This window comes from Hippoglossus stenolepis, chromosome 6 (genome assembly GCF_022539355.2).
Source record: "Hippoglossus stenolepis isolate QCI-W04-F060 chromosome 6, HSTE1.2, whole genome shotgun sequence".
NCBI lineage: Eukaryota > Metazoa > Chordata > Actinopteri > Pleuronectiformes > Pleuronectidae > Hippoglossus > Hippoglossus stenolepis.
In genome coordinates this window covers 20,298,783-20,324,644 of record NC_061488.1, presented here as the reverse complement: position 1 = coordinate 20,324,644, position 25,862 = coordinate 20,298,783, and the positions used below count along the sequence as shown (strand labels likewise).

The window sequence follows — 25,862 nt, the reverse complement described above, 5'->3', positions numbered from 1 at the left end:
TGTATCCCACTTAGTTTGTTTCAGAGACTCACGCTAACCCTTGGCTGACTGTTGACCTGGCTGTTGTGTCAGTTGGTGTAGGCCTCTTGTCTTGATCCTGTCTGGGAGCAGAGGTGACATGCTCATGTAGGATTAGAAATCTTAATCCCTTGAAAGAGCTGTTTTGTTTTTCAGAGTAGCTTCACTACCAAACAACACAACAAACCCCAAGGTCATGTATTTTTTATGTGAATTTGGGCCATCTGTCAGTTTACATCCACTTTACTCATGAAATATTTTTTAGTCAAGTTTTAGGAATAGTTTTCTCTTGCTGTAGTAGTTCTCCTGTCATAGAGCGTTCTCTGGTATGGTTTTAATTCTTCAATGCTGAATTAAATATTATTTTTGCCATCAGGAAATTGGTATAGATGTGCACAGTATCTCCATGGACCATAAAACTATGAATTCAGGAAGTCTGTTAACCAAGTTTGATATAGTTGTCTTTATCACAATTGAACCATATATACATATCCTGAATTCCTTGAAAAGCTCTAAAACCACAGATACACTATAGCAGTGCAGACTAATGTACGCACAAACCTTTTGTACTGTTTCTACATGTGCAGTGTTTCCATCTTATATACAGTAGATATTGACATAAATACATTCACAGACATTCATGCTCTTTGACCTGCCCTGAGGTAGCCTGCTTTCTGATTCTCTGCTGTCAAGGGATTAGTCTCAAAGCTCTGTGCTCTCTTCTCAGAACAGACCTGTCGAAGGTCAGTCTCACACAGGAGACTTCCTGTTAGTTGACTCAAAGAGCCAAGCGTACGACTGTTTTCCACTGTAGCACCCAGGAACCTGAGAAAACTTGCCAGTGAAGAAGGATGAAGGTAGATGATACTACAGCATTAACCTGGTGTTAGAGAGACAAGGAGGCAGCAAAGCCTGAGGACTACGGCTCTTACGAGGCTCATCTTCTTCGTCTATATGATTTTGACTTCATCCAAAAAAGGAAGCTGGGGTTTGATTTCTTCAAAAAAGTATGGGAATAGGCAGCTCCTTTGCACCAAGATCTGATCAAATCTTTACCATAAGGTATGTCACATTTTAGGAAATGACTCTATGATTGCACTTCAGTAAAAAGTGAGGTGTTGACACTGGTGTGGAATGTTTCCTTAGTGTATTTTAGTTTTTCAGTCAAAAACCTTGTCTCAAGTTTGATATCCTGCTTATCTCCTGGCCATTTTTGGAAGAACGACCACAGAATAGACATCATTCAAAAAACTTATAAGAGATCACCTTTGGAGCCAGGAGACCTATCAGTATTATACTTTGATATGAGACTGGAAGTCAAAGGATTTGGTTTTCATGACATTCAGCCCATTGTTGATTGTGCTAATTGTGCTAGTAACTCCACAATGTACCTTTTTGTTGTCAGGAGATCACAGCAGACATGTATAGTATGCTATAATATGCTCAAGCCTCATCACATGTGTGTTCTTTAGGAAGGTTCCACCATATCTATTTTAATTGGCTTTTTAATTATAATCTGTCTATTGAATTAAGTCAGACAACAGCATTTTGTTGATTTGATTTATGGATCAAGTTCATGTTCAAATATACCATGTTCATTGGTCAGAAATAATGTTTTTCCTTGATTTGTATCTCATAAGGTTTAAATGCTTTATTAATGTTATTTGGCCGACACATTTTTTATACCTCAATAATTGGTATTCCAACTGTGCATATTTGTGTTTTCTATCGTGTTTTCTAAGACATAAAATGCTTTAACAGTATATGCATACTTAATCAATGTAGGACTGTCGCAACATCCTAATATTGATAATAATAATCAATATCAAATCAAAATATGATATTTATATTGCACTTTCATAAACAGCTACTACAAAGTGCTTCACAAAGAGTACAAATAAAAACAAGACAAATAATAAAAAACAACATTTAGAATTAAGGACAACAAATTAAACAACTCAGCATCATTTAAACTCATAATCATAATATAATAATAATAGACAATTATCACATGAGTTATTGATATTGTGTTAATAAAAATCATATGATAACATTGTGTAAATCAATCCACTTCCCCTTTATCATAATGGGGAAATTTGTGTAAATAGTATTGCTCTGACCATCAGCATCTGTCTGCACAACCCCACTTGGTATTAGTAATTTCTATTAGTAGTTTTGGAATAATTGAGTGTCATGAATTTGCTAAACTACATAAAACATACTTAAAACAATGTTAAAACGTCAATTGACCGATTCCATTATTGTTGTTTTTCAAACCTAGATATCACTATATTGTTGTGAATTCTTTTGGCCAAGATAATCGTTAAGTGTAAATCCGATATTGCAACAGCCCTAAATCAAAGTGTCATGTCTTAATTTTTTCTCAGATGGTGTGTAGTCAGTTTTTTTCAGCTGTATGTCCATGCTCTTTAAATCACAGAGTAAGCTTGGCACCGAGGCAGAACCTCCCACGGATCATCCTCAAAGGAATCTTCCAGGGGGTTAAAGTCGTTCGAGGACCTGACTGGGACTGGGGCAACCAAGACGGTGAGTGGTGTGTGTGTGTGTGTGTGTCGTCTGTTGGTGGGGGGGGGTCGCACTGCCATTGCCAACTCAAAAGCCCCCCTACCTTCCTGAGTATGGAGCTGTGCCTCTTCAAAGTGTTCCACTATCCATAACCCATACCAACACTGTAACCTCACGTCTCATTAACCCATGAAATGTTCAATTAGTATGTGTCTGCATGCACTTATATTGCCAGTGACTTATTTGAGTCTGTTCCACAGATGTGCCCGTCTCTGTGTGTCCTTGTTTTTCTTTGTTCAGACCTGTTAGGTTGCACAAACTGAGAACCCCCTTCATTTAGTCACTATTGTCTGCGGTGCAAGTAATAAGAAGGCAGAGACTGGAGATTATTTCTTGCCTTGAATTATGTTTTCGTCTGCATTTTTTTATCATGTGATAAGCTGTGAGTCTGCAGTGTTTTGAGAAATTTGTCGCCTATCAGATACAAACAGCCCACACATGGTGATGTTTGAAATTGTTTAAATAGTAATTGAAAAAAACAATCTTCCACATCCGTGGACTAAATTTAAACCCTTGAATGTTCCCTTTAGGGAGAGGGAGAATGTTAATATGTCTTTATGATTCCTGGTCTGGGGTCGTGGTTGTCTCTGAGAATAGTAATGGTCCCTTTTCTGGGCTGGAGCGAATGAGTCAAAATGTCCCTTTAGTGTCTTTGAAAATCAACGCCCCGGGGTTAGGTCAAGTCACTCATCAGGCTCAAATGGCGTTTGCGATAAGTGCATTCGGGACGCTCTGAGGATGCTCACAGACCCCCATCCCACCATGTAGTCTTACGGGTCACTGGATTAGTTGGTGTGCTTACTGAGGCAGCTTGAGGACTTCAGTGACTTTAGGGTTCTTCTCATTAAAACCTGATGTATGGATCTCTAACCATCCTTTAAACAGCATGGACACTAATAATGTGGCTTGGAACTATGTTATTGTTTAATGGTGATTCTGCTTCTGATTTTTCTTTTTGATGATTTTGTATTTTTGATTTGAGAAGGGTAGCTGTGTTGTAGGTAACATGAGAGTGACTGAGGCATGTTTCTCTGTGTCATCTCATTTGTCTCACATGTCTCTGTCTTCCATTCTTACCTGATGTTTAAATATTGTCTCTGTCACTGCGTGTTCACTCTGTTGAAATGTTCTCACAAACATAACAAAATCCACTTTATCTTTCTCTAACCATGATTTTCTTTAACGAGCTGATATGCTATTGGTTCTTGCATATTTATCTGTGTGCATTTATGTGTGTGTAGGCGGGGAGGGTAAGGTTGGGAAGGTAGTGGATATTCGTGGCTGGGATACAGAGTCTGGTCGCAGCGTGGCCAGTGTCACCTGGTCTAACGGCACCACCAATGTCTACCGAATGGGCCACAAGGGCAAGGTAGACCTGAAATATGTGTCTGACGGCCAAGGAGGCTTCTATTACAAAGACCACCTACCAAAGCTCGGTAAGACTATTTTATAAGTCTATTTTATTTCATTTTATTCTATTCTTTTATATATTAGTCTATTTTATTTCATTTTATTCTATTCTTTTATATTTTAGTCTATTTTATCTAAGTTTGCACTCCTGAGACACTTAGTCATTAATTTCTCAGTTCTGTGGTTCACATTTCAAAATTAGAAGTAAATCAAAGGATATTTGCTTTCATGCATAATCAGATCATAGTCTGTAATATCACTACGTTGTGATAAGTATAAAACTACCCTCTAATTTACTTAATTATTGGGTGACAGCTGTAAAGTACTAACAGTAATTCTTTTTTTTATCACTGCAATGTCCTGAGACAACACAGCGATAAATACTAGTTTTAAACTATTGTCACTCTTAGTTTTGAAAAGCCCCCATGAGTTGGGGTCTGAGTTTGATGCTGACACTTGTCCATCCAGGAGAGCACGCAGAGCTGCAGCGCCAGGAGAGTGCTGATGGCCACTCCTTCCAGCAGGGAGACAAGGTCAAGTGTCTCTTGGAGGTGGACATCCTGCGACAGATGCAGGAGGGCCACGGAGGGTGGAACCCCAAAATGGCAGAGGTACTAAACTGTTTCCTTCAAGACACAAAGACAAATAACACAATTCAGATGAAACAATTGACAGCATCACATAACTCCCTGTTGAACTGTTCTATAATGCACAAGTACAAAGTGTACAGTGGCTTCAGAAAGTATTCAGACCCCTTCACTTTTGTTCCACTTGATTGTAGATTTCATTTTAAATGGATTAATCTGCCATTTCTTCCCACCTATCTAAACTCAGTAACTCATCATGACACAGTGAAATTGTGTTTTTAGATATACAACTAAAAGTGCTAATTGCAAGTATTCAGACTCTTAATTCATTAATTTGTTTGCCTTTCTAAACTGTATTCAATCAATTCAGTTTGGCACAGTTTGATCCCAGTGAAGTTTGAGACAGATCTCAAGGACTAGACTGGCACTCAGGACAGTTCCCTTGAGTTCAATCTAGCTGCTCTAAATTTCACATACTCATATACTCTAATGTTGAAAAATGCTCTATGTGGCAATGTTAAACTGATGAAAAAGAATCCTCAATCTGTCCTCTGATCCGGATCCACACCAACATTTTGTGGGTTCTTCCCTGACCCATTCCGCATCCTTCAACCAAGTTTTGTGGAAATCTGTTTTGTTGTTTTTGTGTGATCTTGCTTGCAATCATACAAACCAACCAACAATACAAACCAACAGGGATGAAAACATAACCTCCTTGATGGAGATAATACATTAAACAAACCTAACTCAAGTGACCACAATTTTATCATTGAAACCTGTTAAATTCAAACCTGTTATACCAGTTTTTTCCAACAACATAATAAACTGAGTGCATGCATGTATTTTTTGTGCTTTAGGAAAACATGGCCTCACACATGGCTTTTGAACCTGGCATATAGAATATCTGTATTATATAAGTAGCTCAGTTTGATGTTGGCATGCAGTGGAGTGAACAGAAACAGAACATCCAACTCTCAAATCACAGCTGCTAAAGGGAACATTAAGGTCACAGACATGCAGAGAGGGACACCCGGGGTGAAACAGTCTATTTGTGTTTGCAGTACATTTGTCGGATCGGGACTGTCCATAGAATCACTGACCGAGGAGATGTCAGAGTCCAGTACAGCAACAACATCCGCTGGACTTTCCATCCTGGGGCCCTGACCAAGGTACAGATAAGTTTCTACTAAAGGATAGAGACAGTGTAGTTACTTAATCAGTACATCTTTAGTTGATTTTAATAGCTCCTCAACTTTGTCTGTGTGTCAATAGTTTGTCCGTCTGTCTTTCTCCCAGGTGAACACGTTTGGAGTCGGTGAACAAGTCCGAGTGTTGGAGGACATGGAGAGTGTGAAGAGACTGCAGGCTGGCCATGGAGAGTGGACAGACAGCATGGCTCCTGTACGCTCATTTAGCCTGATAACTCTTTGAATGCAGCATGACTGATGAGACAATACTTCAGATTAGAGACGATGCATTACAATTTCACATTCAGATAGACACAGCACACTGGTGATTGAAAAACAGTTACAAATAATTGCAGTTTTGCTGCAGGAATAATGCACCATAACAGGTTTTGATATTCAAAAATGTATTTGTAAGCAATAACAAACCATAAATAATAAGATTTAGTATTTTATTCCTGAAAGTTTATTGAACTAACTCAAAATTAAACAGAAAACATTTATTGCTTTATTTAGGATGTGGTTGTTACTCTTGATTTTTCGTAACCAATATTTACTTTTACAAAACAATGACTTCTGCCTACTTCTATATCCGGGTGTCCTCAGGTTACTTGTTGTCAACAACTTGCTAAAATAAACACCCTATTTCACCAAAATTGACAGTACACCTGGAAGTTGTCAAGTTCCGATTTGTTTCCTTGATTACAGTCTGGTAATTTGCCTAAAATTGAAGAGGTGTAGAAAGAAGTAGTTTCTGCTGGATTAGTTTTTCCATTGTTTTTTTTTTTCTTGGTCCCTGTCTCACCCACCCATGCCCCATCCACCTCACTTACTGTTTTTTGTCCTAGGTGCTTGGCCAGGTCGGGAAGGTGTTGAAAGTATATGCTGATGGTGACCTTCGGGTGGCATTCGGAGGTCAGACATGGACGTTCAATCCAGCGTGCCTCTCGGCCCAGCCCGTGGAGGTGGACGCCAACCTCATGACGGCCGAGAACCCCAACGAATCTGGAAGTAAGACCTCTGCCGGGACGAGGGGGCTCATCTGTAACACTCCAGCTTCGGCTTTACCCTCTGCGTGCATTCACTCATCTTCCCCTGCCTTCAGCTCTACTCTTCCTTCGCCTCATGCATGCTTTCACATACAGGCTGCTGCTGTGTCTTTTTTCAGCGACCGGTGGACAGGGTGTCCATTTATTGAAATGTTCTTCTCTGTGGCATGTCATGATCCTGCATGTTGACAGCGAGATGCTCTGGCCGCACAGCAGACATTTGTCATCATGTCAGAACTTCTTAGCGGTCTCTTAATCATGACTAAACCTTTCCTGTGCATGTGTTCACCTCAGCAGATGGGAGCTTGTCAACAGAGTGATGTGTGTGCATGTGTGTGTGGTCCAATTGCACTGCATGGGGGGACATTTTGACTCATTCCTGTGGTTTTTGCATTTGGCTCAGCCTTGAAAGATTAACCAGTGTGAATCTGTTGTGCTGTTTTGGCCTCTGCAAGTCTTTGTGACAACATTTCTAATCATGTGGTTCCAATTAGACTGATTAAGTTAGTTAATCACTTTTTCACTCTTCTCTCTCCCCTTTTCTTCTCCTTTTATCCCATCTCCTCTCCATCTGACTACGTCTGTGTGCAGGTACTGTCATCTCAGTGTTGGAGAAGCTGCTGTCTCAGTCTACAGAGCAGGACAATCCCAGCCGCTTGGTCATTGAGGCAGCACATGGCAGTGCCAACAAAGTGAGGGAATTGGTGCAGAAATATCCTGACAAGGTTAGTGCAGCACTCCCTTCTCTTTGCTGCAGTCCACTGCCCGTTCCAAGAGCTCCTTCCACCAGGACACCAAGACTGGGGGTGGGGAATTTAGGGGGTTAAAGTAACTTGGTGACATAGGATACACTGGCCTTTGCTGGCTCTGTCAGATAAAGTAAAAGACTGAAATAAATTTAAATGTTCACATTGCACACCTCTCCAACAACCCAGCACCAAAACGTAGGGTGAAGCAGTTGTCTCTCCACTCTTTGTTGTTGTGAATATGGTGCTGTATATTGTATCACTCTCCTAGGTCATGGACTCCCATATAATAAGATTTACACACACAAGAGTCAACAGCTTCTTGTTTTTTTGGGTTGTTAATTTATGATATTTACACCTATAAATATGGAAATTAGATGAATAATTTAGTACTGGACATGATGAGGATAACTGTGTCCATTAATAATTTATGAAACTGATTCTCATTATGTCATCGGCTTGTTTAGTCAAGACTGAGGTTGAATAGTAATGATAATAGGAAAATAAGGGAGGGACAAAGTTTTCTTTTTCAACAGCCACCATAAAAATTATTTACTTAACTTCTGTGGAATTACATTGTAATATGACAGTTATATAAACACATTATATAGAGTAGAATATTATATGAGATGTGTTTCTATTAAAAAATGAGTAAGAAAAGTAATATCTTGTTGCAAAAGGAAATCAAAGTAAATTTCACTTGTGTTCTCAACTGCATTTCTGCATCTCCATGTTAATGGTTACACAACATGCTCAGATTATGTATCATGTGTATGACGCTGCTGGCTGTTCATGCTCAGATTATCTCCAGCCGGTCTGTGCTCAGCTCTGTTAGTGTTCTGAGGCTCCCTCGTCTGAAATGAATCTTCGACCACGTTTGTGTCTCTGGCAGGTGGATATAAAGAACCAGGGCAAGACTGCACTGCAGGTCGCTGCTCACCAAGGCCACATGGAGGTGGTGAAGGCCCTGCTGCAGGCCAACAGCTCCGTCGAGGTCAAGGATGAAGATGGAGACACGGCATTGCACTACACTGCCTTTGGGTGAGGAGGACACACACACACATATACATACTGTATGCTCAGGTTTTTTTATACATGCATTTTCAGAATACAAAACTGCCATGGTAACACACAGACACACTCACACACTCCCACTTGTTCAGCAGAGCTCTCCTACCATGTTATGTGATAATCCATTTACACCAGGGACAGCACTTAAGTGTTGCCTAATCAGTCAGCAATATCTCCTCCCCTCCTCACAAGATGAGCACATGCTCAGAATCTCCGCATCTGATAAAATCTCTGTGGGAATTTATACTTGTTCAAAATAACTTTGTAATGCCGACGTCTTGCGCCATACAAACAAAATGTCAGCCTTAGCACGCAACCCTGGAGCTTTGTGTGGCTCCTGGTAGGTTTACACAACAAACACGTGAGATTCTTTTATATACTGCTTTAAATTACCTTAATTCAAAACACTGTTTGGACAGGTTGAATCACTCAACGTAAATGAAGGACAATGAGGATTAATCTGCATGTGGGTCTTTTTGTGTCTTTTTGTGTAGTAATCAGGCAGAGATCGCTCGGCTGCTGTTGAGCAAGGGGGCAAACGTCAACCTCCTGAACAACTCCATGTGCACGGCGCTCCACATCGCTGTCAACAAGGGCTTCACTGATGTGGTGCGGGTGCTGACTGAACATTCAGCTGACGTCAATCTCCAGGTGAGAGGATTTAGGATGCTTAATACTTGATGCTACTCCATTTAAACGTTTGGATCAGATTTAGTGTTGAAAGGTCACGGTCAAAACACATGTTTTGCCTTGTGAATGTGATTTCACAGGAACACCTCAAGAGAGTTCTTTCAAATTTGGCACAAATGTTCACTTGGACACATTAACTGATTAGATTTTGGTGGTCAAAGGTCAAGGTCATGATGGCCTCTTAAAACATGTTTTTGGCCTCTTAAAGGCAGAATTCCTCTACTTTTGATCAGTAGTCACTGAATTTCAGTGGTTCAGGGCTATTGCGGTATTTGTATTATTCTTTTCTTTTCTTTTGTTTATCTTATTTAACTATATCAATGTTGTGGTAGTGTTGATTAATTCTGCAATGAGGCAATAAGTACAAGTAATAACCAGTCTGTGCTGGTGTAGTTTGTAGAGGACATCAAACGATTGTCTTTGTAAACATGACCTGATGAAATGTTTGTTCACTTTTGTGTCATGTGTGATAAGAGAGAGCAAACCTTTGTCCCACTCCTCTCTGGCCCATCAGGACTGAATAGAGAGTGACGTGTAGCCAGAGATTGAGCGTAAAAAACTGGGTGTAAGTCTGGGCAGCAATAAACAAGCTTCTGTGCCAGTGTCAGTCATTTATTCGACACATGTCATAAACCACTCACGCATTGCTTTTTTCAAGCAGTTGTAAACACACATGAATTTATGGTGTTTGACTGTGGCCCTGTTTCACTTCATCCCTCAGCCTCATTAAGGCAGTTTAGTTTCTCTTTTAGGGCATTTTGTCTTACACGCCTCCAACCAAGCCCCGAATTCATAACTCTTCTTTTTCTGCTTGAGTTGTGTAGCTACTCAGCCAAAAACACGTCGGCACAGAAATTGTTCGTGTGCAGAGTGTCTGTTAATGTGTGTGTGTACTATTTAGAGACTAAACTCATTTAAGTTTACTAATTAGAACCTTTTTGAATTACAGGATATTATTCTGTAGAGGTTAATGATGCTCAAGTCGACTTAAGTTACTGTAATTCATATAATTGCCGTTATAACAGAATTGTGATTTTTTTTTTGGGGGGGCATTTTGTTTTCATGTTACAGCATGTATTAAGAAAAGGTCTATAAACCTGCAGCACCAATTTTTATGTGTTGAACAACCTTTTTTTCCCCCCTCCCCAAACAGGATTCATATGGGGACACGCCTCTTCACGACGCCATTGCGAAAGATTTCCGCCAAATCATTGAGATCCTGGTTGTGGTGCCCAGCATTGACTTCACTCAGCAGAACCACAGAGGCTTCAACCTCCTGCACCATGCTTCTCTAAAAGGAAACAAACTGTGAGTAGAAATAAAAGATGGAATCTAAAATATCAGCTTTTGAAGCTCAGACATGGATCCACATGCCCCACACGTACTAGACGAAGTGAAAATAAGTGATGACATCCAAAGTCAAAACGAATTGACTTTCTATTTTTCAAGAGGCTAGCGATGTTTTGTCAAACACTTTAACACAATTGAAGTTCCCTTGGAGCTAATATCCAGAACTGGATCTTATGGTATACTTTTGTAAAGGCTTTAACTTTCAGTCTTTGTGGTTGTCACTTGGTAGAGATTAACAATAAGACCTAGTAAATAGTCTCACGTCTTTTTTCTTAATTATCAGCTCAGTTGTTCTCATGTGCCTGCGTCTAATGGGAGCAATGGAACTGATTGCTATGGGCTTGTGTGGGAATCTCTCCTGCGTGTTTGAATGAGGACTCAAAGGTCAGCTCTCTGCACTATCAGTACAAATGGAGAGCTCATCTCCCACACAGCTTCTGCTGGTGTCAGCAGGCTGGCGTTCAATATCCGGTAAAAATGCAGCAACCTTTACTTTTGCACCCAGCACGTTGACTTGTCCTTCAAATTTTCTCCCAAAATACATTTAGTCCAGCTATTTCTCGGCAATGCAGATTTGGGATCCTTGAGTGGACAAAAAATCAAAACAAATTCTTAACAGTGTGTAACAAATTATTTCCCAGGAAAGAATGACTCAACTATAGGTTGTATAACTGCTTTGTCACGGTGAGAGTCAGAAGGAAAGCACTTTTTGATTGATTGATTTTAACCCAATTACCCCCCACATGGCTCCATACGTTTCATTCCTCCCTACATCTGTCATTAACACCATGAGGAAATTGGGGAAAGATCAGCTCAGGCCATTTTAATCCTCACCAAGGTGCTTGAGGCCAAACATCAAGCTTGCCTCCAAGGTTCCACAGTGTTGATTTTACGCTGATTGACGCTGATCCTCATCGAGGCACTGACCCAGCCTGGCTGAAAAACGCAGTACTTAACTGAACATTCTCACAATGATAAGGTTTGATTCCTCAAACACGACTGTTATGTCTGGCTCCTTTTGAGTGTATCAGTGTGTGCCTCTGTGCATTTTTTCACATCAGCTCCCACACACCCTGAGTAGCCTGGAAATGTTGAAAAAACTAAACATGGAGGATCAGTGGTTACCTTTTTTGGGGGGTTTTATCACAGTTCTCATTAGTACTGTGACTATGTTACGAAATCATGTTATTGATAAATTTAGTACTGTACAAGTTATGTAATTCATACTTTTCCAATCCCATGACCCGTCATTTTAAACCAGTCTGTTCAGTTTGTCTTAGGTATGATAATTATTGACTGTTTGCAATGTGCGTCATCAAATAACTGCTCAGACATCATCATTGATCTTATATATGCATGACTGCAACTGACCAGAGCTGATTTGATCACGTGCGAAGATATCTAGACAGAGTTCAAAGTAGGATGTATCAAGAAAATATCTTTTTTTTTTATACCTGTTTGAAAAAATAAGTAAAATACTAAGTCTTCTTAAAAGTTTGAAGGATCTCTTAGAGTTGATATTTTTTACTGTGTACAGAGTCCGCCTGACTGGTCTGGTCCTTGGCTCCAGGGCTTTTACTACCTGATATGAACTTTCCTTCCCAACTTATAACATAGCCCTGTAATGGAGAATTGTCCCTGGCCAAGGGGCCATGAAGGAAAGGAAGAAAAAGGAATACATCTGCCTCATAATACCTCTTAATATACTATTTCTGCCCTGTAGTGACGCCACATCACTAAGGTTTCAGTCTGAGACATTTAAGGTCTTTTATGTCATTTGATGCATAATATCCTGGAAGTTTAAATTTCAAAGAGGAAGGGATCGCTGTTCTCGTCAACAGAGTAGATTACCACAGTTGGTCCATTTGCTTGCAGACCCTCCACTCAACGTGCGCCAACTGTCAAATACTAAACCAGTCAAAAATGAGTCACACACACGTCATTTCTCATCAAAAGAAAGCCGTAAAGAATCTGATATCCTATCTTCTCCTTCCAGTGACCTACATGTCCTCATCACTCCTACTGTCAGCCACCCTTCTAGAAATGATCCCACGAAAAATACAATCTCAGGACAGCCTTGTACATGAGCACATGTGCGAATGTCGGACAGAGCAGGAAATACATTCGGCAAGCAATAACTGCGAGAGAGGAAAAAGGAAGGGAATGGAGGCCGCAGTGGACGGTCATTTATTAACATCCAATCTGTTCTGGCTAGTGTCATATGTGCGGTGCTGAGTTTAGGCCACGCTCCCCAGCATTCATTTAGCCTGACATCAGCTGCCGAGCCAAAAGTAGAACCACAGAGGATTTACAGTGTTCAGGACCAGCTTGGTTCAGCAGTTCATTCATATATCATTAAGCCGGCCTCACATTACACTGATACAGTCCAGGTCCAGTGGAGTCGCTGTGTGTTTTCCTAGTTTGTTTTGGCTTTAATACAAACCATAAGCTGCAGTTGAATCGATCCAGACTTTAGATTGAGGGTTACTTTAACCTCTGTAGAGTGAATTAAAGATTAATAGTATTTTTAAGGGGTTTAAGGATGATTTTTTTTCCCCCTGCGGTACCTAAATTGATGGTTGCTTTGAGAGTAGAAAGACCATCCATAAAGTATATATTTTATGTCTGACGCTACTCTGGAGCTCCTGTCAGCAGCTGTGACCCTCTGTTGTTTTTTTCTGACAGAAAGTTGAAAATGTTTTGTTTATTAGATTATTTATTTATTGTGGGGAAATGGAAAAAAGGGTCTAGAGGCCAAGTTCACTAACAGTCCTGGGAAAGAAATGAAACGAGGCAAGCGGCCAGATTTTTTTCCGACATGACAGAAGAAGCAAATAGATGTAGAGGATGGTTAGTCTGTTTACTGTAAGTTTACTTGGCTGGATTCTCCCTCTTTTCCTGTAATCTCAACTCCTCATTGCAGCTTTGTTTTCTCCTCACTTTCACCAGAAGCACTTTGACCCCTACAATTTCTTCTAATTCCACAACATACTCACTATAATTATACACAAAATGAAAATTCTTTATTTTCATTGTTTTTGTCATTTATAGGCGTAGAATTGGTACATTTCTTCAGATTTTATCAGAGTTCTATCAAATAGTGATGTTAACTCCAAAAATAACCGAATGATGACATCAGTCTCCACAAAAGTCATTAGCAGTCTACCCAGGATGCCCTCTGGCTGTTTTTTGCGAAGGCATGTTTGCACAAAACTGCCTCAAAACGTCAGCCCAGGTCTGAATATTCATGAACACGCTGGAGTAATGATTATGGAAATAATCCAGAGGAGTGAGGCATTGTGGGTACAGCGCTGACACAGCTGACGCGGCTGTTATCTAATCTGAGAGGCTTCTCCCGAGTAGCCAGGGCGAGCTGCTCTTTAAGTTAATTAAGGTGCGTTGGAGACGACTCAGATGCAGGGGCAATATTCCCCCTTTCATTACCTTCACAACACACACTTGCAGATACACACACTTGCAGACACACACACACACACACACACACACACACACACACACACACACACACACACACACACACACACACACACACACACACACACACACACACACACACACTGAGTTGCATAGCAAGTACCAATGACCTCCAACACAGTGTGTGTGAATGAGTGATTTCAAAACCGTATCATATTATTCATTTGGGTCATAGCAGAGTTTTAATTTTATGTTATAATTTAAAATAACAGGTAGAGGGTACTTATTGGCACAGGTCTTCCTCCAATGCATATAGTTGATAGTTTAATCAACCATGTACATCATAAGTATAACGAACTTAAACTAAAATAAAAAGTGAACAAAAACAAACATTTTAGGTCAATCATCTGTTCCCCAGCTGTAAGGTTAGCTTAAGACTGAATAATTGTTTTCTTGACATTCTTTGCTCCCCAGTATGTATATTGTTTATTTATTGATTATATTTCATTTTATATTAATAAGCTTTTTATTGTTGTATTGGCCATAAAATAGCTTGGGTTGTATTTTTGGATGGATATCACATTTACTGGTAGCTCAATAGTTGCTGGTGTGCAGGTTTTCTGTACTCTAGATATTGAGCAATACATTTACATACTCTTGTTTTTTATTTATTTGAAAGAAGCTGTCTTCCTATTCAGTGATGGAAGTCAAAAAGTGAACCTTAAGTAGAAGACCAATAGCATCGCTTATGTGCTGTTCCTTCTTTTTTTCATTTAGATAATTATAGTTTAATTTGTGCAACACCAGTGTTTACAAGCAGTTAACCCCAGTAGAGCTAATACTAAAATAAATCTAATGTTCATAGAAAGTTTAGTTCACCTCACACTGAAGCCTCCATGGTGACGAGGCAGCTTGCTGTGCAGCCTCTGAGGCTGTCGGCTTCAATTTCACACGTCATCAAACAAACTCAGCGACGGAGCAGAGGACAGCTCAACAGTGCAGCCCTACCTCGCACTGCAGCATCAGCCAGTTGCATAAATCAGAGAAAACAAAGTTCTCATAGTCTCACTTTACTGAATGTGGCCTCATGATGCACTGCAACTGACCTTTTTCTCCTTTGGCAAGTTTCACTTTAAAGAGAACAGGACACAATCTGATTTAAGTAAGAGAAGAGATTAAGATTAAATGTCTGATCTAATGTCTGAATATAATGGCAAACTACGAGGATGGCAGTGATATATTATTATTTAGAGTTTAAAGCAACAATTTACATGGAACACTTAGAGGACACTAGAGGAGTGCAACAGAAAGGGCTGGCTCTTTTCACCACGGACAGTCGTTCATCAGGAGGTCAGGTCAGGTGACTACATTTAGTGACAACTGTCTGCCTGTTGTGTCTCAGTGTTTTCTTGTTAGATCCACTTGTTACCAGTTCTGCAACAGCTGCATCTCTGTCCAAGCTCATGTCAAGTACGCTGTGACACAGGATAAGCCTCGTATTCTGAGAAGTTTATGTTGTGTTCCTGTTGTACTGTCTGAACTTGTGTGGTTGCAGTCAATGTCCCTTTGTCTAATCAGGATTGTGGGCATAATACCAGACTAATAGGTGACGAATTAACCTGTCATGAAAGCTTATCACGTTCAATTACAGTTGAATTGTTACCTTCAGCAGCTTTTAAAGTATTTTTTTTTTGGAGATTGTAAAAAGCACCGGGGCAGCTATTAAAGATATAACTGTTGTTAATTAGGGCCATGAGTCATGAGGGCTGTTTTGCAAACTGGCTAATTGAGTCTTGTGTTGTTTGACCCGGCGGCAGGGCCACAGAGAAGATCCTCGGCAGAGCACGGCAGCTGGTGGACGTTAAGAAGGAAGATGGCTTCTCCGCACTGCATCTGGCCGCCCTCAACAACCACAGAGATGTTGCTGAGATGCTCGTCAAGGAGGTGAGCCGAGGACAGGAGCAAAACAGAGTCCTTTAAAGCTCATATGTCCAGACATCTTTTCTTCACTGCTTTTTTCATTTTGAATTTCTGGCACACGTTCCTAGTAGGGAATTTCAATATCCTTTATTCCATACCACCTCTTCCACAGGGACGCTGCGACATCAACATCCGCAACAACCGCAACCAGACGCCACTGCAGCTGGCAGTGACACAGGGTCACACCGAGCTGGTGCAGCTTCTGGTGGCCGAGGGGGCGGACGTCAACATGGAGGACGAGGACGGCGACACGGCCATGCACGTTGCCCTCCTCCGCCCACAGCTGGCCAACGTTATGCTCAGCCCCACTGTGGGAACCAGCAGCACAGAGGAGAGCAGTGAGGGCTGTTCCTCCACGTCGCTCTACTGCAGGGTGAGAACCGACAGGATGGCTGGGAAGTAGCATATTGTTGACCTGTTGTTTAAACATATGTTTCTGTTTTTAAAGAATTGATATTTATTTTAAGGGGAGCAATTTATTAAATCAACTATAGCTGGAACATTCTATCATTCATATTACTTTCAGTAGCTATTACTATTATTATTTTTTCAGGATTGTTAACAGGCCTTATTCTGTATTTACTTAAATTACTCAACTCATAATGGGCAAGAGTCATTACTTGCCTATAACTCATTAATGCTGAATTCTGGGTAATGCTGGGACTTAAAAATGACATAACAAAACTTTTAAAAGATCCCACAGGAAGAAGTGTCTAAATACAGACTAGTCAGTGGGTAAATAAAGACGGTTACGAAAGGAAGAGAACAAAATAACATTCAAAGAAGAGTCAAGATAGAATAAATAGACACCTAAGATCGGTAAATTAAGACTGAAGCTAGGAGGAGGGATTAATACAGTATTAAGGAGGTAAATACAGCTTAAGAGTCAGGTAAATAAGCAAATAAAGCACAAGGAGGGAATGGTAAACAAAACCTGAGGGAATGAGTGTCAGTGTTATTTGCTTATCGTCTTGGGGGTTTAATCTAGGATAAAGGAGCTAGTTGCCAGGTACACGATGGAATGAATGGAGTGAGTCAGGTGGGAAGACTTAAAGAGATGGTTAATTTAAGAGTATTGTGTAAACAGGATAACGGAGAGGGCTTAATTTAGGAGAAAGTAATCAGATAAGAGTGCACTGCGGTGGTATATAAGCAAGAAGCAACGAATGTTTCTTGGGGGAACAAGAGAAAAGAATCAAAAAGCTAAGTAACCAAATGGATTAAATTATTTTACTGTATTTATTAAGGATTTATTTTCTTAGAGATAAAATGTACCTTTAATTACAAGTTTTTAAAGGATGCACAGGCAAAAAAATGTATGTAGGTATTTATTCAGACATATGTCAGAATAATGGGCTCCAGACGTTGTGCTGAGTTTTGCATTTCATATATGAAGAATGCAGCAGGAGATTCTACGAGCATCTGAGTAGATCATGCAGGACGCAGGACATAATGTGTAAATTCCATTGGGGAGATCACGTTATTGTTTACAGCACATTGATACAGGCGTTGGTCCTTACTACCAAAAGGCCTTGAATCTCACTGTTTTTCCAAGTTGACGTCTTCTTTGGCATCTTCTTCATATATGGCCCCTCTTTTCCTTCCTGAGATGTTTGTATTGTTCTTGTTTTTGTCCGTTTTTGCGTCTGTTGCGTGATAGAAACCTAATCATCACGAACACTCACTCACGGTGAATCCTCAACATCCTGCGGTATTCTCTGTAGATTCTACCGAGAATGTCTGGGAAGAAAACCTCCAGATATTGTCCAGAGCCTCGGACATCAATTTGCGTTCTCACATACAGTCCCTCTGGATAATTTAGGAGATTATTCAGAGTTCAGTGCATGTTTGAAAACATCTTTACAGTGACAATATTGATATGGCAAAGATGGCCCTCCAGTTAAGATATATGATAAATGTAAACTGAGTACAGTGTAAACACACATTGTGCCACTTTTCCCCAAAGGATGTCATGATCTAAGAAAAAGACCAATTAATCCAGGGATTTTAAAAGAAGTCATGTGGTATTATTTACTCCCACAGGCACAGACATATCTGATTGAGTCCTCAGGATTCCATCTAGTCTTTGTTGGTGTTCAGTTTTTTATCTCTATAGTCTATCTGTGGAGAGAGAATTCCATGCATCACTGCTGCACATAAAAAAAAAAAACCTATGGCAATTCCAATTTTTATTATCACAAGCGAGGATAAAGTTATTCATGTTTATAAAGCGCATGAAGAGCTTTTATGAAACCGAAGCTGCATGTGACTCTTCACTGGAGTTTGGTAACATTACACTGAAATTATTGATTATCTTTCCCACCTCGAGACAGAGCAACGAGCTGTCAACACATCAGGGACACATCATCACCTTATAAAGCAAATAACACAAAGCAGCATTATAATAACATTCATTTGAAGTCATATAAGTAAGTTTGAGATCTGTTTAGCTTTTCTGAAAGAAGCATCTGCGAGGCTGGTAGTGTACACTAGGTTTATCAGAGTCTCACCTGCTGCTGGGAGCGGTGAGACTGAATCAAAACAGCAAAAGTTGTGGACTGTAAAACCAAAACAATGAGCTGAGAGATGCTCCGTAGATCTGATAATCCTCTGTGGATTCATGCTCTCATTATTACATGCAGTCATCTGACCTGTTCTTAATATAAGTATATTGATTAGAGCAGCTTTTAACACCCGCTAAGGGATTTGTACATAATATGTTCACATTGTAACTGTGTCCACACTGTAATGAGGATCAGAATTTTAATTAATAAACCTCCTTCATGCTGTTGAGAGACATATACTCTTGTTTGGTTTTCATCATTAATAGACCTTGACTCTCTGATCTGTGCTGCACTTTAAATACTGTTATTACTCAGTTAGTGTTAATATCATTGCACTGATGAAGAATGTCCTTTCCAGTCTACATGACCGCAAACACTGCAGCTCCACTCAACGTCCTGGGAACCTGCCAAACCGACCCACACACACACACACACACACACACACACACACACACACACACACACACACACACACACACACACACACACACACACAGCCTTGAAGGTGGTCAGACTTAAGTGCTCAGAGCTGTTTCGACCACTGTCAGCAGATGAGTTTTTATCAGTGATGATTAGATTTGGGGTTATGTATCGGCATTAGCTGGATTGCACTGGTTTTATTTCAGTGACCGCTTTGTTGTTTACATCGTTGTTGACAAAGTTTTCTAGTCAGCATTTGCATGAGTGCTTGGTCTTATTGAGCGTGTGTTTTGACGACTTCTGCCTTCTTCTGTTTATTCTCTTTCGTTCTCTCTTCCCTTCCTCGTTGTGTGGATCCACAGCTGAGCGCTTCAGGTCTTCTGGGGAATACGGAGCTGAGCGTCGGGGCAGCTTTGGCCTGTTTTCTAGCACAGGAAGGGTCTGACATCAACTATGCCAACCACAAGGGCAAGAGTCCTCTGGACCTTGTGGCTGACAGCACAATGCTGCAGCTCATCAAGAGCTTCTCAGAGAAGCACAGGTAGTTGTCAGATTCTTCATACATATTTTCTCATATACAGTATATTCCATTGACAATGTGATGTGTAAAAAATTGTACTGGGTTTTATGCGTTGTTACAGTGAGTGTTGTGTTGTCCATCAGGTTGCAGCGTCTGCAGGCCATCACATCTGGACAGGGCTTGAGCAGTGCGAGCCTGCGGAGGGTCCACACTACGCCCAACACCATGACCAACCTGGTTCTTCCCACGCCACCGGGGCCCAGCGAATGCCTCATCTGCTCCGAGCTGGCTCTGCTGGTTCTCTTCTGCCCCTGCCAGCACAGCGTGGCCTGTGAAGGTGCGTTATTGAGAAACATGGATCTGTACAAACGCATGCTTTTTTTATCATATTGATCTGCCTTCAGAGTTCATGTGTGTGTCTTTGCTGACCTGGTCCTTGTCCAAACAGAATGCGCCCATCGGATGAAGAAATGCATCAAATGCCAAGTCACAATCACAAAGAAAATTAGACAAGGTAAGACTAAGCATTTTTATGTTGGAATGTAACTGCATGTACTGTCTTACATGTTTCACTGTTTCCCTCCAACCAGGTTTAACTTTTGCATTCAGTCCTGTAATTGTTACTGATCTAATGTTCATTCGTGAGTTTTTTTTTAGTGATTTAAAGTTTTAAAGTCACCATTTTTGTGTTTATGACCTCTGCCAAGGAGTTTAAGTTTTGATCTTCATTTGTTTGTAGGATTACTCAAAAACTCTTTCATTGATTTCCATGTAATTTTGGGGAGGGCTGGGACATGGCCCAGGGAAGAAACCATCCAATTTAGGCACGGATCCAAATAATTGGACGGATCCAGAAATGTTATTCTCAATCCATAGTGGTAGCAGATTTAACAGATTCTGGGTGACTGAGTGAGAACTGTATAGCCACAACTGCAGCTAAAACTCTGAGGTCTGACTGACTGCTTGGATGGTAACAACTTTATGGACATAGCGCCAGCACATGGCAAATTGTGCTGCAGATACAATGCAGCACCAGAGCCAAACACCAAGCCTCAGATCTCTTCTTAAATTTTTTTTCATTGGTTCATTATAAAGCTGTGGCAGGACAAATTAAACTGTGGCGGGGGCCACAGATAATGAATGGGAAAAGCTTCTCTGACATGGTGAGATAGGGTATTAAGCTCGACGGACATATACTCTAAGAGGGCCCTTGTAGTTTTCCACAATGTGTACATCGCAGAGAGGACTGGTCCTGATCAGGTATCAGTGAGACACAGCTTTGGATGGTAGATTAAAGCACCTCTATGTCAAGAGCAAGACACTAATGAAAAATGTTTGAGTCATGCTATAGTTTCCATAGTACCCAGCCATATATGACCCAGTAGCTCGGTGAAAGAGCAGGGCAGTAATCTACAGTTATTGTCTAAGTCTGTAAATCCAGTCCTTAATTGACATTTACATTACAATCCTTTACACACACAGACCAAACAGAGGTAGACTGCAGTCCTGGAAATGAGAACTCGGAGCAGCACAACCTGCTGGAGCAGCTGCAGTCCCGCTACCGGCAGATGGAGGAGCGGATCACCTGCCCCATCTGTATCGACAACCAGATCAAGCTGGTCTTCCAGTGCGGACACGCCTCCTGCATCGACTGCAGCGCTGCGCTCAAGACCTGCCCCATCTGCCGGCAAACCATCCGCGAGCGGATCCAGTTGTTCGTCTGAGCTCCTCTGTAGCTCTTACACGACCCAAAGAGGATGTCGGTAGGGGATTGGAAAGATGTATGGGTGGGGGTTGGGGGTGGGAGGGGGCAGCTGTTACCGCTTGAAGACCCAGCGACCTGTATCTGCCTGTCGCACCCTCCTGCTCATGCCCACCACACGTAATCAAATGCGCACTCTGCCCATGATGCTTTACTATAAGACGCTGTGTTACATCATCCACTGTTTGTTACATTCTCTGTAGTTTCCCTCCTGAGCAGCACGGGCAGGAACACGTCGATCACTTTAACTAAATTTTTTGCCGTCAGTACTGATCATCCGTCAAGCTCAACAGGAAGCAGACAATGCGAAGCTGGGAGAAAAATGTCCTCAGCATCTTCTTTTCCACCACCTGTAATCTGTCCTCTCTTTGCTGCTTTAAGTGGATGTCTGTTACCCATCATCCTCTCTGGCTGTCTGGCCCCTTCTGTTTACAAAGCTGCACAGAATCAGTCCCGTGTCCGCGCCCCCTCGGCCTGTCCTGTGAATTATGTTTGCTCTCATTTGTATCAATCGCTTAATAATCAGTGTTAGTCTCTGCAGAGGGAGTTGGTATAACTAAAGGCTCTCTTTATAGTCCCCAACCACTCGCCTGTATGCAAGGGGAAATACACACTATATATGCATGAGTATATGCATATTGTAAAGCTGGAAATGACTGTGTCGTCATGGGTGATTTGTCGTTGTTGTCGTTGTTTTTATTTCTCTCTGGTTACATTTGTGGTTTTTAATGTACCGATAAGTGCAGGTTTTTATTTATGTGTGACAGGTGGTTTTACTTGGTAATGTCCTTTTCTCAGTTGGTGTTTGCTTGGCAAAAATATTATTGTTTCTACTGAAATTCACCCCAAGCCTATGTCCTCTACTCAGGGTATCAAATTATTGAAAGCACTTGTGATATCCATGAAAGGTTAAAGACCCCCTAACACACACACACACACACACACACACACACACACACACACACACACACACACAGTTTGTCAGGTCATTTTAGTGGAGGGTCACTGAAGGAAAAGGTAATTGATAACTAACCCTGTAGATGGTGGAAAAAACCCTTTTTATAAACCCATAACTATTGTTTTCTCTCATTAGTGAATTGAATGTTTGCAGATGAGTTTCTGCAACAGACTGACATTCTCCTGCATTCTACTTCAAAACAATACAAAATAAATGTCCTTAAAACATCCCAGAAGCACCACTCAGCTCTAACTCTGTTTTATTTTGGACAGAAAGAATTGTGTTAGTCTGACCACAGTCTGTCTGTCTGTCTGTCATCTGACTGATGTTGAGACCCCTGTGAGATCCAAGTTCACACTTTCAAGGAGGGCGCTCAAGTTTCTGTTATTTATCCACCAGACGTATTGTAAGATAAAGAATCAGAAGGGCAAAAACATGACACTGTTGTGTTGCATCTGTGGTTCCTTGTTCTTAGTCGAGTCAATTCAGTATAAACCCTGTTCCCTTCCTTTCTCCTCTGGAGTTCTGGATTGTACATCATCCTCATCCTTTCTGTCTTGGTGTGTTTTCTTGAAGGGCTTATGCATATGAGAAAAAAATTTGTATTTTAATCTTTTATTTAATTTTAATTTTCTATAATAAGCTCCAGCAGACAGGAGTTTTTTTTCTTTTCTTTTTGGTCTTTGTTAGATCCCAAATTTTGGGAGAGCCAATGTTAAAGATGTACATTTGAATGTCGAGGGGGAAAAAAATGTATCCTGTCTCACTCTGCCTTTTTATGTGTAAAAGAAAAGGTTTAGGAGAAGGAGTAATGTGTTTACCACAAGGTTTATTTTGAGGAAAGAACTTTTACATCAGTGCCAAATCGCATGAGGATGTGCATGGGCATGTACGCCCGAATTTATCTTAAAAAAAAACCCTGCTAAGCTCAAGCGAGGGTTCTGTAATTCCAGCAGTGTGAAGTAAACTAAAAGCAAACTTTAAACGTCAATGTTTCGTTACGCAACTCAGCACACCTGGTTACAGTACTGACATTAGCGGCTGAGCTAATGGCGTTAGCTGTAGTGCTCCCAACCTCCTCATGCTCTCAGTGACAGGTGACCCTACGCTCACTTCCAAAATATGATCAGTCCCATATTGTTTGGAGCTTTTTACAAGTATATATATATATCTATATGTATCTATAGATGTATATATATTTATATTTTGTGAGACATCAGTCGAGCAACGAGTTTCTTACAGAAATGGCACCATTTTAAGGATCTGTCCACTGGTGTTCTAAGATGATGGATTCACAGGCAAAAGGCAATAATGTTTTAGAAAAAGGGGGAAGACGTTTGAGTTCTTTTTTTCCCTCCCCCTTAAAGAGGCTGCTGCAACGGCGGGAAACAATTTATGTATAAACACACGATAAAAGCAGCAAACGTTACTATTGGTGTTTGTACAGTTCAGCTCTTGGAGTTCTGATGTTGGCCTTACTGTCCATTCCTCCTCTGTTGGTGTTTTTTCAGTTGTATTCTGTACAAAAATATTTTGCAATAAATATGGAACTGTTTTCTAAGGACCTGGTGTCGAGTTTGTAATTGTAATTTTGAAGCTATTTTGAAATGATTTTATAAATGTCGTCCCACTGCAGACGAGTCACGTGAAATAAAAAAAGCTTTGACTCATGAATTGCTTCCTCCCCTTTACCCCCTGACCCACCTGAAAACATCATATTCATATTATACATTTGATTCTCCACAACATCAGTGTTGTCTCTTTACTTTGATGACAGCTGAATATCTTAGTGGTTTATTTAAGGCAGGTAGTTACAATATGGACGTGACATGGTTAACATGGAACTTATTGACATTCACATTATTAACAGTGGTTTATATTAATTTCTTTGACATTAATTATTAACATGATGTCCCAAACATTTTGTGATAATATTTTAGTGGTGTTCAAATTTAGGAAGTTTGAAAAAATAAATTCAAACTTTCCATAATGACATTTTGGGAGAAATAAATGAATATGCTGATGTGACGATTTGGGGATTTTGTTTGTAATTTACAGTGTAAAGTATTATCTTAACATTTCTTGACCTCTTTGGAAGTCACTCCCTCCTCGTGCGTTTCTCCACAGTGCAGGTAAACAGCAGGCGAGCAGGTTGTGATTTCACTAACCCATTTAGACAGACTGGTATTTGTGCAGCAGTCTCCTGCTGCTGCGTGCCACTTCTCAGTCCTAATTGTCTTAGGGCTCAGATGGCTTTGGCATATGACTCAGCGCTTTAGCAGTGACGTCCTCTCTGAGGACAGGAAGAGAGCTCTGAACACTGGGAACAAGCACAGAGCCACTGTGTCCTACCACCAATGTCCTGTTTATATATATATATATATATATATATATATATATATATGACCTTTATTAATAGGTTGTTCTGATACACAGCATATGTATGAAATTGTGTCAGCACATTGTTTATTGAACTGTTTTTATTCAGCAAAGAACTTGTGTATTTCTTTATCTTACACATATTTGTGTTTATCCATCAGAGTGACACAGTATCTTTTCATGACCAATGTACTGGCCTGTATATCTCCACTTATATGCACACAGATCAAAATAGCTACATGATGTAATTGTAGGTGTGATTGGCAGCGAAATAAATCAATGCAAACCCCCTGACCTTCATTTTCACTTTTGAAATATGACATTGAAATTAAAAATGAAGTTTCCTCCTTACAATTATATGAAAATGTTAAAATACCCAAACATTCAAATCAATTTGATTTTGACTTAAAACTTCAAAATGTTACTGCAGCTGTTAACAATTTTTCCAAAATTTTTGACATAGGCTACTGAACTATTTCAAACTATTATCCAGGGTTGTGAATATTATCATGCTTTCAAATGTGTTCATAGTTTACACTCCAGTATCCATCTACATGTATGTATCACTGTGTACATTCTGTGTACATGTATGTTCTTTTATACTGCTCTACTGTTTTCAGCTGTTTCTATTGATCTCTTTGTGATGTTTATGCATTTTGACACAATATAACCTCCAGTTGTCTGACACTAAACATTTACGTTCTGAGCTTGTGCTGTTTGCAGGTCGAATGTATGTTATCCACACCATGATGGGATGAGAGCGCCATCTAGTGATACAAAAAAAACAGACAGACATTCAGATCACACACACGCACAGGCACACGCACACGCACACACACGCACACACACGCACGCACACGCACGCACACACACACACACACACACACACACACACTCCATGAATATGTTATTGTTAGAATTGTGTGAATGCATTTCTATGGAGTGAATTTGAATATTGTCTGAGTTTGTCTTTGTGTAATTTCCTTTGTGATTTTCTCCACAACACCTGCACATCCAGATATGTGTTCATGAAAGTTTCCTTAGTGGCCTGTAGGGGGAGCTGGAGGACATTGAGGCTGCAGTTTCAGGGCTGCAGCCTCAATGTCCTCAATGTAACAATTTAATCATTGTCATGTTTTGGTATGTTTTATTC

At 40.5% G+C, this 25,862-nt stretch overlaps 1 protein-coding gene across 9 annotated transcripts in view; it reads left to right on the top strand.

Annotated features, from left to right (window-relative positions):
- Positions 1–23,894, top strand: part of mib2 (MIB E3 ubiquitin protein ligase 2) — a 43,840-nt gene extending 19,946 nt beyond the window's left edge. For 4 of the 9 annotated variants that reach the window (XM_047340177.1, XM_047340172.1, XM_047340178.1 and 1 more), the window contains exons 4-19: positions 2,459–2,565; positions 3,846–4,040; positions 4,483–4,625; positions 5,663–5,770; positions 5,874–6,002; positions 6,634–6,796; positions 7,426–7,559; positions 8,473–8,621; positions 9,146–9,302; positions 10,495–10,649; positions 15,944–16,070; positions 16,219–16,479; positions 19,453–19,631; positions 19,754–19,947; positions 20,059–20,124; positions 21,093–23,894. In XM_047340177.1, the coding sequence (XP_047196133.1) occupies positions 2,459–2,565; positions 3,846–4,040; positions 4,483–4,625; positions 5,663–5,770; positions 5,874–6,002; positions 6,634–6,796; positions 7,426–7,559; positions 8,473–8,621; positions 9,146–9,302; positions 10,495–10,649; positions 15,944–16,070; positions 16,219–16,479; positions 19,453–19,631; positions 19,754–19,947; positions 20,059–20,124; positions 21,093–21,334 (2,509 nt within the window). In that variant the 3' untranslated portion in view covers positions 21,335–23,894. Of the gene's footprint in view, positions 1–881; positions 1,081–2,458; positions 2,566–3,845; positions 4,041–4,482; positions 4,626–5,662; positions 5,771–5,873; positions 6,003–6,633; positions 6,797–7,425; positions 7,560–8,472; positions 8,622–9,145; positions 9,303–10,494; positions 10,650–15,943; positions 16,071–16,218; positions 16,480–19,452; positions 19,632–19,753; positions 19,948–20,058; positions 20,125–21,092 lie in introns of those variants that run through there. The other 5 variants (XM_047340175.1, XM_035158447.2, XM_047340179.1 and 2 more) reach the window with 4 other exon arrangements.
- Positions 23,895–25,862: the final 1,968 nt, after the last annotated feature.